This window comes from Pongo pygmaeus, chromosome 10 (assembly GCF_028885625.2).
Source record: "Pongo pygmaeus isolate AG05252 chromosome 10, NHGRI_mPonPyg2-v2.0_pri, whole genome shotgun sequence".
Lineage (NCBI taxonomy): Eukaryota > Metazoa > Chordata > Mammalia > Primates > Hominidae > Pongo > Pongo pygmaeus.
This window is the reverse complement of record NC_072383.2, coordinates 65153587-65169570: the sequence shown is the minus strand read 5'-3', so window position 1 is coordinate 65169570 and position 15984 is coordinate 65153587. Positions and strand designations below refer to the sequence as shown.

At 36.3% G+C, this 15984-nt stretch overlaps 1 protein-coding gene across 1 annotated transcript in view; it reads right to left on the bottom strand.

Moving 5' to 3' along the window:
- CAND1 (cullin associated and neddylation dissociated 1) overlaps window positions 1-15984 on the bottom strand; it is a 45163-nt gene that overhangs the window by 17785 nt on the left and 11394 nt on the right. The window contains exons 2-4 of the mRNA XM_054443000.2: window positions 13767-13910; window positions 3211-3365; window positions 822-945 (exon numbers count right to left, since the gene is read on the bottom strand). Of these exons, the coding sequence (XP_054298975.1) occupies window positions 822-945; window positions 3211-3365; window positions 13767-13910 (423 nt within the window). The remainder of the gene's footprint in view (window positions 1-821; window positions 946-3210; window positions 3366-13766; window positions 13911-15984) is intronic.

Genomic DNA, 15984 nt, shown 5'->3' with positions numbered 1-15984 from the left:
AAACCCAATTCAAATGCCACCTTCCATAAAAACAATTTTCTTGAATCCTTCCATTTTAAAACCCAAAACACACTATGCTCCCAGTTAGTCTTTAGTCCCATTCTGCCCTGTAGCCATTTGTGTTCTTATGTCTTATCATAAAGTATAAGCTCTTTCAGTGCCAGGATGATAGCTCCTCACTTTATACACACACACCCACACACCCACGTGAAGGCACTTGATTGTTTTTAAGTTGAAATGAATTTGCCACAAAAAACATACACACAAATAATGGTGGCCTATAATGAATATGAGAATCAGAAATTGACAGGTCCTTTAAGGTATTTTCTCCCAGGAGTTGCTTAGGTCTGTCTATGTTCTAACATCTGACTTCCAAAGGAAAGTGAAAAAGCAACAAATACATAAAAGCCAAGGTCCTCCCTCCCCTAAAATATGCACTATTAATATGGTTACTGAAGATTACCAGCATTCTTTTAACTGGAAAATCTGTAACTACCAGCGCATCTCCTTATCTAAATACATCACTGAATGCAAGAATATATGAGTAAAACAAAACATGAACTGTGCTACCAAAAATTAAAAATCACAAATTTTATTACTTTAAGAACTATAAAATGTTTACTATACAATATTATATACTTATACGTTAGTGTAATTAGCTTATTTCCCCCTCACTCCCAATCACACAAATTGATAAAACAGCCACCAATTAAATATGGATAATTTTTGACCAAGCTTTATTATATTTACCAGAAAGGGTTTTTTAGTAAATTAATGTAGTATCTGTATTACAAGTAACGGAAATAAACAGGCACACTTACCTGCTCAACATATCAGCCATAATATCCAAGGCTTCTAGCTGAACAGAGACATCTTCCTGTTTTGCTATTGCACTGGTAAGACGTCCAGTAATCTTTTTACATACATTAGCAGCTAATGCAGAGCCTGCATGAAGAAGAAGCCAATAATAATTTCAAGGCAAGCATGTTGAATTCCCTCTTATATTCATGGTAGTTACCAAATATTTAACAACTCCACACTTGATCATGAGACACAAGAGATCCAGGGCAGAAAAACACATCTTTCAAAACAGGCTGCTTTTCAATAAAATAACTTATTAGAAATAAACAAGAATTAGACCAAATATTTAACAACTCCACACTTGATCATGAGACACAGGAGATCTGTGGGAGAAAAACACATCTTTCAAAACAGGCTGCTTTTCAATAAAATAACTTATTAGACATAAACAAGAATTAGAGATGACAACTTCAGAAGGGGTAAAGGACACAGAAAACAATACAGATGTCAGCAGATTCTTTCTACTGGATAATAGTAGATATCATAGATAACTAGTAATAGTAGATAGATAACTATTCTATCTACTGGATAATCTGTATGCATTGGTATGAATGCTAGCTATGGAGCCAGTAGTAGCTGTAGTGCTTGCACACCTAGATTGAAAAGCAGCAAGGAGAGTTTTCTCTATTTGAGTCTTTTCTAGTAGACTAGCCTTTTAAACTTCAGTGAATTAAAAAGCATATATTCTGAGCTCCAATGCTTAGCAGCTTCTTAAAAAAAAAAAAAAAAATTAGCCATAACTTTTAATAAGGTCCTTTCCAACCCAAAGATTCCGTAACTTCATTATAAAGCAGAACCCTCGTTCCAGGATTCATAAATCAGAATTGTTACTACTTACAGTAGGTCATGTTGTTACTGATGAGAGAAGAAAAAGAACAAGTCACTGTGAAAGTAAGAATCTGAATGGTTAAAAAAATTCTTGTAAGAACCGGAAATTGGCTCAATGCAAACACATTTCAATGAGAGAAAAAAAATTAAAAAATATATACATAGCTAATACAATTATAAATAACATACTTCTGAGTTGGTGAAATGTTTTATTGAAATAAGTAACTATTTAATAAAGGTAAAATAACACTGGTATGATACATTGAAGAAAGCATCCTTTTTGGATTAAAAGATAATGGATTTGAATTTTTACCCAATTACTCACTCAACTTTGGGTGAATTAACCTAATCTCTCTGAATTTCAGTTCTCCCATCTACAAACTAGAAGGAATAGTAAGACCTCACGTATGATTGATGTTTAGACTAGTTTACGTATGCAGCCTTTAGCATGAAAACTAGCACAGTGAATGATTTAAGTACATGAGTGAAAATAACGTACCCAGATTACATTATTTATTTTTTTGTTTTTTTATTTTTTTTGACACGGAGTTTCACTCTTGTTCCCCAGGCTGGAGTGCAATGGCACCATCTCGGCTCACCACAACCTCCGCCTCCTGAGTTAAAGTGATTCTCCTGCCTCAGCCTCCCAAGTAGCTGGGATTACAGGCATGCACCACCACGCCTGGCTAATTTTGTATTTTTAGTAGAGACGGGGTTTCTCCATGTTGGTCAGGCTGGTCTCGAACTCCCAGCCTCAGGTGATCCGCCTGCCTTGGCCTCCCAAAGTGCTGGGATTATAGGCGTGAGTCACCTCGCCCGGCCCCCAGACTACATTATTACCGATCTAAATCTTCCCATGAAATAGGTGATAATCTCACCTTTTGCAGATGAGACAATAACTTTTAGCCTGCTAATTTTAGCAATAGTTTAGTAGTCAAGACCAATTCTAAAATTTATATCACCTATACATTTCTATCAAAGGCCAAAAGCTAATTAGTTGACAAATACATTAATCATAGTTTTAAATTTGTTTAATTACCAAGTAGCTGTAAAAGGTTCAGCTTTAATTAAAGCTACTAGTAAACTGAACTATTTCACAGCTATGTCTGAATGGTGTTAAATTTTACATAGCAAATACTGACGCAAAGTAAATTAATACTGGAAACAGAGAACTTATCAGGACGCAATATTTTGGTTATCTCTTCCCTCACTGCATAGGTTGGCATAACTCTAGTCTGCAGTCATGGTACACACAGTATCAAATCTTGCTCCAACATATAAAAATCCTTCACTGAAATTCATATTACGTACAAGTTCAATCGAAATATTCATTTAACATTTAATTTATTTCTAAGAAAAATAAGGCTTCACGCCTTACTTTTCTTAATTGTCCAAAGGGACTCCTATGAAGATCTGTAAGGACAGCCACTTCCCTCCCTCCTTGGCCAGAAGGGGAAAAAAAGGTGGGGAGAAATACCTCCACACAAAAAGAAATAGGAAGAAAAATGTGCTCTTGCTTACCACTGGAAGCTGGGGGAAGTTCTCCAATTACTGTTTTAAGACCAATACTTGAAATGTCTCGAAGTTGTTCTTTATCAGAAAGCATGTTAGTGCAGAGGGTATCTACAATTGTCTCTACTTGGTATTCTTTCACTTTACTCACTAAAGGGCCAAGACTGTAATACAAAGAAGAAATTGTTTTAAAAAAGCTGGATAAGCACAAAAACAGGAAAATACATAAGTAGAAATGTTAACCTTTCCGCCTAGAACTTTCAAGATGAAGTATATACCATGTCTGTATCACAAATAGTATACAAATGACATAAAAAATTGTGATTGGTTAAGATTTTTGCAGTTGGTTTCCAAGTTTTTCTCATTGATTTCCATCCTAGTATCATGAAACTGAAGCTGCTTTCCATATCATACCCCATGTCATACCCCTAAAGCTAATTAGTTGACAAATACACAGAAAACTTATTTTTCATTTTTTTGAGAGACAGGGTCTCACTGTTGTTCACACTGGCCTTGAACTCCTGGGCTCAAGCAATCCTCCCACTTCAGCCTCCTGAGTAACTAGGACTACAAGGGCACAACACCATGGCTGGCACAAAACTTTTTAATAATAAGGTAAGGCCAGATGCAGTGGCTCACACCTGTAATCCCAGCACTTCGGGAGGCCAAGGTGGGTGGATCACTTGAGACCAGGAGTTGGAGACCAGCCTGGCCAACATGGTGAAACCCCATGCCTACTAAAAATACAAAAAAAAATTAGCTGGGTGTGCTGGTATGTGCCCGTAGTCCCAGCTACTTGGGAAGCTGAGGCACAAGAATTGCTTAAACCCAGGAGGCGGAGGTTGCAGTGAGCCGAGATTGTACCACTGCACTCTAGCCTGAGCCAGAGGAGACGCTGTCTCAATTAATCAATCAATCAATAGGTGAATTAGGAGTCTGCTCCGAACAAGTTTTTCCTACAACGGAAGTTCCATCCAACATATAGATTTAGCATCCCTCATCTAAAAATTCAAAACTCTTTGAGTGCCATGGTGGAAAATTCCACACCTGACCTCGTGTGCTGGTCAGTCAAAGCTTTGTTTCGTGCAGAGAATTATTATTTTTTCGCCTTCCTATCTTCAATGTACAGAATTACTAAAAATATCATATAAAATTACCTTCGGGCTATGTGTGTAAGAGATATATATAAAACATAAATGACTTTCATGTTTAGACTTGGGTTCCATTCCCAAGTTATCTCATTTTGTATATGCAAATATTCCAAAATCTGGAAAAATACAAAATATGAAACACTCTGGTCACAAGCATTCCAGATAAAGGACACTAAACCTGCATCACTTTGCCAACTTTGACTCTTTCTTTCTATTACCAAACACCACCTCATGAACCAAAAGAATTTCCACTGCCCTTGAATCTCCTTGAGGAGATTTATAAAACAATGTGCCTTTTATATTCTTGTCTAAATGTTAAAAGCATAAAGTAACTGGTTGTAAAGATGAAAACAAGTGAATACTACACTACCCTGTGCTCCCAAAGCACCTTGCATATACTTTTCTCATTACTATTATGGATGTTGTTACAAGTTTGCATTATGTCCACCAATTGAACCATTTCTTGAGGATGGAGGATAGTCCTTCCTTTGTGTTCTTCCCATAGAGTTTAGTAGGTAAGTTTGGTACATGAATCTCATTAAGACAGCAGTTCCCAACCATTTTGGCAGCAGGGACCGATTTCATGGAAGACAATTTTTCCATGGATTTGCAGGGGAGGCAGTTTCAAGATGAACTGTTCGACCTCAGATCATCAGGCATTAGATTCTCATAAGGAGCATGCAACCTAGATCCCTTGCACGCACAGTTTACGATAGGGTTCGTGCTCCTATGAGAATCGAATGCCACCACTGATCTGACAGGAGGCAAAGCTCAGGCAGTAATGCTGGCTCGCCCTCTGCTCTCCTCCTGCTGTGCAGCCCAGTTCCCAACAGGCCAAGGATCTGTACGGGTCCATGGCCCAGGGTTTAAGGACCCCTATATTAAGAAGTCACTGTATTCAAAATTATTGAATAACAAAGACAGTATGGCCCCTATCTTCAAAAACTTAACCCTCTGGTTGATGAACTAAGGAACTCACGTTAACTATTTATGAAATAAAGAAGGCATTCACTACTCTGGCATGATTAAAACCAAATTTAAAAAAACTTTTAAATGCAATGTCAGCATTTATAGGGTAAGAGACTGAACATTAACAGTCAGATTTTTAGGTTTTTTTTTTTTTTTTTTTTGAGACACCGTCTTGCTTTGTCGCCAGGCTGGAATGCAGTGGTGTGATGTTGGCTCAGTGTAACCTCAGCCTTCGAGGTTCAAGTGATTCTCATGCCTCAGCCTCCCAAGTAGCTGGGACTACAAGTGTGTACCAACATGTCCCATTAATTTTTGTATTTTTAGTAGAGACGGGGTTTCACCATGTTGACTAGGCTGGTCTCGAACTCCTGACCTCAAGTGATCCACCCGCCTTGGCCTCCCAAAGTGCTGGGATTACAGGCATAAGCCACCACGCCAGGCTGGTACTGAACTTTCATGAGATAGTTAGAAAAGAAAAGCATTTCAAATGAGGAAACAAGCTCTTGTAAAGAACAGAGACTAAAACAAGTAGAATGCATATTGAAAGAAATTAGGAGTAAAAAGAACTGCTTTATACAAAAGGCAGATGGAAAACACCATAGGAAAAATAACCACCTATGATATTACAGAGAACTCTTAATGTCTGGTCAATGACTTGAAATGTGATAAAACTGGAAGCCAATGCATTTTTTCAAGCATAAGTAACATCATGAAAATTTAATTTGATAAATGCTCAGATCAGTGTCTCAAATAGATGCTCAATTGATGACTGCTGACTGCTTGACCAGAGAAGTAGTAGGCAGGTCAATTTGGTGATTTAAAAGAAAAGATAAAAATAAAAAAACTGAAAGGTTAAATATAGCCTAATCCAAAATGAAGGCAGTGATAACTGAAACATGGCAGATACATGGAGAGACCAAATATAAAATAATAAAAATTGGGAGCGAAGTTAAAAGGAACTCAAAAAATGAATTTAAAGAGTTATAGCTTTCAGCAGAATAGTGGTGAGTCACGATTGTAATCCGAGCACTTTGGGAGACTGAGGCAAATGGGCTCCTTGAACTTGCCCAGCCTGGGCAATATGGTGAAACCCTGTCTCTAACAAAAATACTAAAATTAGCTGGGTGTGGTGGCATGCACCTGTGGTCCCAGCTACTTGGGAGGCTGAGGTGAGGATCACTGGAGCCCAGGAAGTCAAGGCTGCAGTGAGCCATGATCACACCACTGCACTCTCACCTGGGTGACAGGGTGAGACCCTGCCTTAAAAAAAGAGAATGTTATTATTAATTAGCTGGACGTGGTGGTGCATGCCTGTAATCCCAGCTACTCGGGAGGCTGGGGCAGGAGAATCACTTGAACCTGGGAGGCACAGGTTGTGGTTAGCTGAGATGGCGCCACTGCACTCTAGCCTAGGCAACAAGAGCAAAACTCTGTCTCAAACAAATAAAATAAAAATAATAAAAAATTTAAATGCTGTATTTAAAAACTAAAAAAAAAATAAAGGGCAGAAATTATAAAACCGAATAAAAGAAAAAACAAGACTTAACTACCTGCTATCTACCACAAACAATTTTAAAATAAAAACAGATAAAACAAGAAATAAAAAAGATACATATGCACATACACCAATCTTGAAACAAACGGGAATGGCTATATTACTAACATGGGAGAAAATATATTTCAAGGTAAGGTGTATTACCAGAGATAGAGAAATGTCTTATATTCATAAAAGGGTCATACATCAAGAAGACACCACTATTATAAATGTTTATGTACCTAGTCATTGCCAAAGACTCTCTGACCAAACTTTACTAAGCCACGTCTGAGCCCTCTTCTCAACAAGCAGTTCTTGACCGTGGGCCCCTGTCCTTGCCAGGCCTACATAGCCCAATTGTAGCGAGAATCTCACCACCCCTGATGTTTGTTCTTGGGTAATGTTCCATCTCTGACTGACTCTTTCCGCTTTTTGCCTATAAATTTCCACTTGTTGTAGTATTTGAAGTTGAGACCAATCTCTTTCTCCTATTGCAATAGTCTTTACACCTATCACAATAGTCCTGATTAAAGTATTTCTTACTGTTTAAACAAATATCAGAACAATTTTGTCTTTAACATTATACAACTTTAAAATGCAAGAAAAAGAAACTGACTTTACTATAGGGAAAAGTAATACATAGTTGAAAGTTTTAACATCCTTCTCAACAGTCAACAGATCAACTAAACAAAAAATCAGAAAGGACAGCCGGGCATGGTGGCTTACGTCTAAAATACCAGCTCTTTGGGAGGCAGAGGTGGGCAGATTACTTGAGGTCAGGAGTTCGAGACCAGCCTGGCCAACATGGTGAAACCCTGTCTCTACAAAAATACAAAAATTAGCCGAGTGAGATGGTGTGCGCCTGTAACCACAGTTACTTGGGAGGCAGTCTGAGAATCACTTGAACCTGGGAGGTGGAGGTTGCAGTAAACAAAGATCACACCACTGCACTCCAGCATGGGTGACAGACTGGAGTCTAAAAAAAAATTTTAAAAAAATTCAGAAAAGATATAAATCTGAACACTATCAAATACCTTGACCTGACACTTATAAAACACTTTACCCAACAACTGCAGAATATACTTTCAAGTATATATAAAACATTTGCCAAGACCTACCATGTGGTACACCACAAATCTCGATAAATGTTAAAAGAAAGTACGCTGACCACAGTAGAATTAATACTTAGAGGAAAATATATACCTTTATATGTTTAAATTAGAAAGAAAGCCATTAGGAAAGTAATAATCACAGAAGAAATCAATGAAACAGACAAACAGACAAAATTAATAAACCTACAAGTCAGGTCTTTGATTAAGATTAGTAAAGCTGGTAAGTTCCTGATTCAATTAATTGATGATTAAAAAAAGAACACAAATTATCAAAATTAGGATTGAAAGAAAGGGATATTCACTGATGACATGATTGTTTAGGTAGAAAATCCTGAGGACTCAGCAAAAACGACTTTAACAAGTATGAGATACTATGGTTCATGGTTGAAAGACTAAGTATTGTTAATACACAAATTCTTCTCAAATACTCCTAAAGCTTCGACACAATTTTAATCAAAATTCAAGCAAGCTTATTTTTAAGAATAAAAGCTGACAACTCTAAAATTTACATGGAAATATAAAGGACCTAAAAAACTAAACTACTCTTGAGAAAGGAAGAATGAAGCTAGAGAACTTAAATTACCTTTTACTTTACACTTATCTACACCTGTGTTTCTCAACAGGGCAATTTTTGCTCTCCAAGAGACATCTGGCAATGCCTGGAGACATTTTTGATTGTTACAACAGGGAGAGGTGGGAATGCTATTGGCAAATACTGAGTAAAGGCCAGGGATGCTGCTAAACACTCTACAATACACAGAACACATAGCTCCCAACAACAAAAAGAATTATCTGGCCCAAAGAGTCAGTAATGCCAAGTTGATAAACCCTGAGTTACAATGAATGCAACTGTTGTACTGGTATTAAGTATAGACAAATAAACCAATGGAACAAAACAGCATCTAAAAACAGACCCACACTTTTATAGTCAATTGATTTTTTGACAAGGATGCCAAAGTAATTCAGTAGGGAAGGAAGGTCTTTTCAATAAATGGTGCTGCATCAACTGGATATCCATTTGGAGAAAAAAAGAAAAAGTTAATTCCTATCTCATATCCTTTGCAAAAATAAATTCAAGACAGATCATAGAACTAAAAGTAAAGCTAAAATTAGAAATCTTATTTGGAGAAAACCTTTACAATCTAAGGTAAACAAAGATTTCTTAAGACACAGAAAACAATAACCATAAAAGAAAATTTTTAATTAACTTATAAATTAAATCAAACTAAAGTAAATTCAAAACCAAAATTAAAAACTTAAGCTCATCAAATTCAGAGAAGAACTACAACTTGATAATAAAAAGTCTATGCACAAAAGAAACAAATGGCCAAAAAACAAAGGAAACAGTGCTTGACATCATTAGTTATCAGGGAAATAGAAATTAAAACCACACTTACACACCTACGGAAGTGGCTAAAATTAAAAACTGACACAACCAAATGGCTGGTGAGAATGTGGAGCAACTGGTACTTTCACATAAAGTGGTAGATAGACTTTGGGAAACAATTTGGCGTTTTCATAAAAAGCTAAGTGAGCAAGAGCAATTTCACTCTTGGGTATCAGTAAAAGAGATGGCCAGGCGCCGTGGCTCAAGCCTGTAATCCCAGCACTTTGGGAAGCCGAGGTGGGCGGATTACGAGGTCAGGAGATCGCAACCATCCTGGCTAACACGGTGAAACCCCGTCTCTACTAAAAAAATACAAAAAAATTAGCTGGGCGTGGTGGCGGGCACCTGTAGTCCCAGCTAGTCAGGAGGCTCAGGCAGGAGAATGGCGTGAATCCGGGAGGCGGAGCTTGCAGTGAGCGGAGATCCAGCCACTGCACTCCAGCCAGGGCGACTGAGCGAGACTCTGTCTCAAAAAAATAATAATAATAAATAAAATAAAGACACATGTCCTAAAAGGGACTTGTACACGAAACGTTCACTGTATACTTATTCACAGTAGTCAAATCCGTGAAAGAAACCAAATGAATAAACAAACTATCAATGGACTACTAATCATTAATAAAAAGGCATGAACTACTAATATACACAACATGGATGAACTTGTGGTGTTATGAGAGCAAAAACAGCCAGACACAGGAACACATACTATGTAATTCCATTTATATAAGTTTTGTAACAGGCAAAACTAATTTATGGTAAATAAAACGTGAATAATGGTGACCTTGATTGGAGATGTTGTATGATAAAATTATACAATTGTATCAAATGATTATCCAGTCATTTGAAAAAGGTCCATCTTTTTCTCAGTGATGCCACCTTCATAACATACTTTACATTCTATTTTACCTCACCGGTCTATTAATGCCCCACTACCTCACTGCTTTGATTATAGAGACATAATATTTATAGGGCTAACCAACACCTCTCTACCTTCAGCAATTGTTCTACCTATTCAGAGTTTTCTTAACTATCTTCAGCACATGCTCACTCTCAACCCTAATATACTTTAGTCAATTTGTCTAGTTTCTGGAAAAAAACTAAATGATTTTTATAATTAGTTTAGCATAAAAGTAATCTGAAGAGAACCAAAAACTTTATGATGTGGAGTTATCCCATCCAAGGACATGAGATATCTCTCTGCTTGTTCAAGTACATTTTTGTATCTTAAAGTGTTTTAAAATTTTTCTCCCATAAATTTGGAACAACAGAAAACTGTAATCTTACCTTATACTACACAACACTGCAATCCAAGGTCACCATTGTAACATTTCTTGTTACATTTACTCCTACGTTGTCTTTCTGTTGCTATAATAAATTGGTGTTCCTTTCTATTGTATCTTCTAATTGCCCATACGAAAAGCTAGTTATCAAAAGCTTATATGAAAAGCTACTAATTTTGTAAATTTTACATCCTACCTCACTGAATTCTTTTTGTAAATTCAATTTTTCTTAATTGACTTGTTTTTCCACATATACTTTTCAATTCTTATGCCTCTAACTTTCTTCCTACCCCTCTGTCTTAAAGTGGTTAATACCCTCAAAATAAACAGCAGAGAGATACACATATTTGCCTTGTCCCTGACTTTAGGGTGAATGTATCTGGTATTTTATAACTTTTGGGCTGAAGTAAGTGTGTGTATGTGTGTGTGTCGGGGGCGGGGGCTGAAGTGTGTGTGTGTGCGTGCGTGGGCTGAAGAAAGTTTGTGTGTGTGTGTGTGTGTACATGCATGTGTACTCTTTTAAGGACCTATCAATTCCTATGTTGTTACATGTTTTACCTGGAACAGATGATGAATTCTGTCAAGTGGGATAAGACATCTTCAACCTGTTCTTCACTCTAATGACAAATCAAGTATGATGCTGGTTTTTGGAAGTTCTTCACCTCCCTAATTACACTAAGTAAACTAAGTGCTTTTGTTTTGTTTTGTTTTCATCAAGATTCAATGTTGACTCTTACTAGTGTCTTGACAACTAACCAGATAGTTTTTCTCCCTTTGACCTACTAACATAATAACTGTATTAATAAAGCATATAATACTGAACTGCCCCCTTAAAATCTTAGTCACAGTATGTTACTAATAATACACTGCTATATTTTATTTTGAACATTTAAATGAAGCTAGTCTATAATTTTCTTTCTTTTTTTTTAAGTATTATCATTAGTCAGGATCTGTTATCAGTATTTAATTTAAATAAAAGTCTGGAAGGTTTTCATACTTACCCTATGTTCTAGAATGGTACTACAACTCTCTGTACTGGAATTATCTGTTCTTTGAGGTTTTAAAGACATCTGTGAAATATTTCTGGATCCTTCTTTTGGGTGATGAATTCTTTGTTCAATTTTTCCAAAAATGGAAAGTTTTTGTTCAATTTTTCCAATTTTTTGATATGGCTGCTTAATAATCTATCTATTGGGATTTTCCATCCTCCAAGACCCAGCTCTTAGATTATTTACTATCATTTTATCTCCTACTCTATTTATTTATATCCTAATTCCTTTATTTTCTTGAATATGTTATTTCTCCCCAACTCCTCTAATTATAAATATAAAATATCAACAAAAGGTCAAGACACTCAGGTTCTTAATGAGTAAAGATACATACTAAAGTGACTAAGAAGTACGTACCTCCCAACTCTCAATTTGGGACAAATATTACTTTTTTAAAGACTAATTTTTTTAAAAGGTTGAGAAACATTCAGGATATATTTTGAACAAAGTTTAATTTTGTTTATTAGGCACATGGCAAAAAGATATTAAAAGATAAAGAATTAAAGTAAAATTACTGACTCATCTGTATCATTCTTTAACACTTTTTTTTTTTTTTTTGGAGACACAGTCTTGCTCTGTCGCCCAGGCTGGCATGCAGTGGCACGATCTTGGCTCCCTGCAACCTCCACCTTCCGGGTTCAAGCGATTCTGCTGCCTCAGCCTCCCAAGTAGCAGGGATTACAGGCATGCGCCACCATCCCTGGTTAATTTTTGTATTTTAGTAGAGACAGGGTTTCTACATGTTGCCCAGGCTGGTCTCGAACTCCTGACCTCAGGTGATCCACCTGCCTCAGCCTCCCAAAGTGCTAGGATTACAGGTATAAGCCACCACTCCCATACAACACCATTTTTTGAAACACCCATTTTATTTTAAACTTGCAAATGTCCCAACTTAAAGAAATTTGTATTGCATGTCTGGAAATTCTATGCTGATAAATTAGTTCTCATATTTTTATTTACTTTTACAAGGGATATGTAAAAGTTTAGGCTAAAACAAATTTAAAATCCTTTAAAAAGAAATAACAATGGGATAATGCTTATTTAAATTGATACCAAATATAATGATGTACAAAAAGACATAATTCCATAATTTTTATGAGGCTAAAGGTTATACTAATAACTATGTAAATTAAGGGTTTCTAAAAGTTGACATTCATAAACTAAATCAGTATGTTAATGGAATTTATTGAGAACTCAAATTCTTTACCCTACTAAAAATAAGAAACCAAACTGCCAACATCATGCATAGCAAGAAGCTCCCACTGCATTGTATACACAAAGACAATCAGAATCTCCATAATTCTTAGAAAAGACTCTCTGTAACTATTGTATCATATGTATACTGTATCAACTGATGATATATATATTGTATCATCAGTGTTGTTTTAACTATGGTTTAACTGCTCCTATTCTTTATTAAAAATTTTATTATTATTAGTTTTTTGGCTGGGCATGGTGGCTCGTGCCTATAATCCCAGCACTTTGGGAGGCTAAGATGGGAGGATCACTTGAGCCCAGGAGTTTGAGACCAGCCTGGGCCACAGAGTGAGACCTTGTCTCTGCAAGAAAATTTTAAAAAATGAGGCAGGAGGATTTTAGCCCAGGAGGTCAAGGCTGCAGTGAGCTGTGATCACACCACTGCACTCTCACCTGGGAGACAAGGTGAGACCCTGCCTTAAAAAAAAAGAATGTTATTATTATTCGTTTTTAATTTTCCTTAATCATTTCATTTTAAAATTTCATCCCCACTGGAATACAGAGATACCCAGAGGCAAGTAGGCCTTTAACTCAGCTAAAAATGTAGGCTATAGTGAAACAAATGAGAGAATCATTGTTTTTGGAGTTCCCTACATGCACTTCGTAAGAATTAAAAGAAAATACCATTTAGTAACTTATATGCTGTAAGGAAATACACTATATATACCATATACAAAGACTAAACATTAGTCACCTAAAAATTCTACATACAAACACCAGAAAGAGATAGTACAAGGCTAAGATAATTTACAACTTATCATAGAGTTTTTAAAAACAGGGTTGGGGGAGCAGGAAGAAAGACTCAACCAGTAAAAAAACAACTTACCATTTGACAGCTAAATTCTGTACCTCTCCATTTTTATCTTCCAGTAACTTCAAAATCATTTTCACTACTTTCCTTTCACTATCATCATCCAACTTGATGGAATCTTTCTGCAGTTCCGTCATCAAATCATTTGTAGCCATAAACCTATCAAAAAAATAAAATAAAATTTGTTAATTTTAAAATTTTAAAGCATTAATTTAAAAAGATAATGATTTTTCAAATCCACTGCTATACCATTCACTCAACAGCAACATCTTTTATTATAAAACTCATCTACTTTTTTAAAAAAGTGATCATAAATTTAATCTAAAAGCTACCAAGGAAAAGAGCAATAATGTACTTAAAATTCATTGTATCCAAAGAGACGGTGAGAGATTTTTTAAGTACTGATATGCTTTTATATGAGGTACCATTATCCAAAATTATTTTCCCCAGGTCAGTCTTGATCTCAAATTGACTACCAGGACCTACAGTGAGTACTCTTTCATTCTAATTAATTGCATCACTGCCTTTAGGTAAGAAAAGTTCCTCTTTACTTTTTCTTTACATGGGATTTGAATTCAATCTAGGAAGCCCTTAACCATAAACATTAAGAACACCTTCCAAACATTAAGAACACTTTCAAAACAAGTATGTTGCATTGCAGGGGAAGACCACATATTACTGGAAATTTTCCAAAATATCCATCACTAGGTATCAGGCCTATTTTCTTTTTCATTCTCTTTTTTTTGTAGAGGGAGTCTTGCTCTGTTGCCCAGGCTGGAGTGCAGTGGCAGGATCTCGGCTCACTGTAACCTCCACCTCCCAGGTTCAAGCTATTTTCCTGCCTCAGCCTCTCAAGTAGTTGGGATTACAGGCGCCTGTCACCATGCCTGGCTAATTTTTGTATTTTTAGTAGAGACAGGGTTTCACCATGTTGCCCAAGCTGGTCTCGAACTCCTGACCTCAGGGAATCTGCCTGCCTCGGCCTCCCACAGTGTTGGGATTACAAGCATGAGCCACTGTGCCCAGCCACCAGGCTTATTTTCAAAATAGTGAAGAGGTGATTCTAGAAAGTAGCTCCTCCCCCTGACATCTCCCACCTCCCCTCCCCTTAAGAACCACTGCCAAAGGAAGGTTTAACAGTGAACAGCCTGGCAAAAACCCAGAGTGATCAATCATCTAATCTCAGCTTTAAATGAAAAGGACTGAATAGTGGACAAGATAAGTAGAGCCTCAGGTAAAATAAGGTATAAACAGCATCTCAGATTTTCTTCTCCACATGCCTTACCAAACAATTCATTGTTTTAAAAGTGATTTCTCAGAATATGAGATAATCACATTCAAATAAAGCCCTAAGACCTCCTTAAAAGCCAAATGAACTTGTCCCATAATTCTTGGCTCCCCTCCACTTATGGAAGCAATCCAACTAAGATAACTAGTTAACACTCTTTTCTTTTATTTGAACCAGATCCAATTTTAGTAAAAATACATTATTTTGTACACTACAGAGAAATGTCAAAATCCATGTTTAAATAAAAAAACAGCTATTGGAGCTGAACTGATAAACAGCTATGGAGATAGTCCGCAACATGGGTAATAAACTGTGTGGTAAAGGCTGGCAAAACAACTTAATAATTTAGAAATGCATTACATGTAAGGTAATTTTAAGGATAATTCCAATAACTAGTATGTTCATTTAATGCTGATCTGACAAAGTTTTACACTACATGCAAGTATGTATTATGGCAAAAACCACAATTACTTTTGCACTAACCTAATAGTTTAATTCTTACCACGTTCTGTAAAACTGCTAATTTTTAAAAAAGCTTATATTTACATTGGGGCAATACAAGATCAATTAAGCATGTACTTTTAAAAAATGGACACAGCTCTCTTAATTGGAAGCCCCTCACCCATTTTATAATGTGACAAAACAAAATTAAAACTACATGACTAATTTTCATTAATATTCTGGACAGTGAAAAAACTGCGTAACACATTAATGCAGGCACTCCTGCACACAAAGTACTGAAAACATCTTAACTGTTTTACTTAAATAAAATCCATTAAATAACCATAATAGTTATGACCTCTAAGAACCACTGCAATGCCACTCATCTGCTTCCAGAGAAAACAGTGATCATCAATTTAAGTAGAAAAACATAATCCCAAGTAAAAAGTTGTTCTATGGTCCTGTATGGTTCTACCGGCATCAATTCATTCTTTACTTATTGTT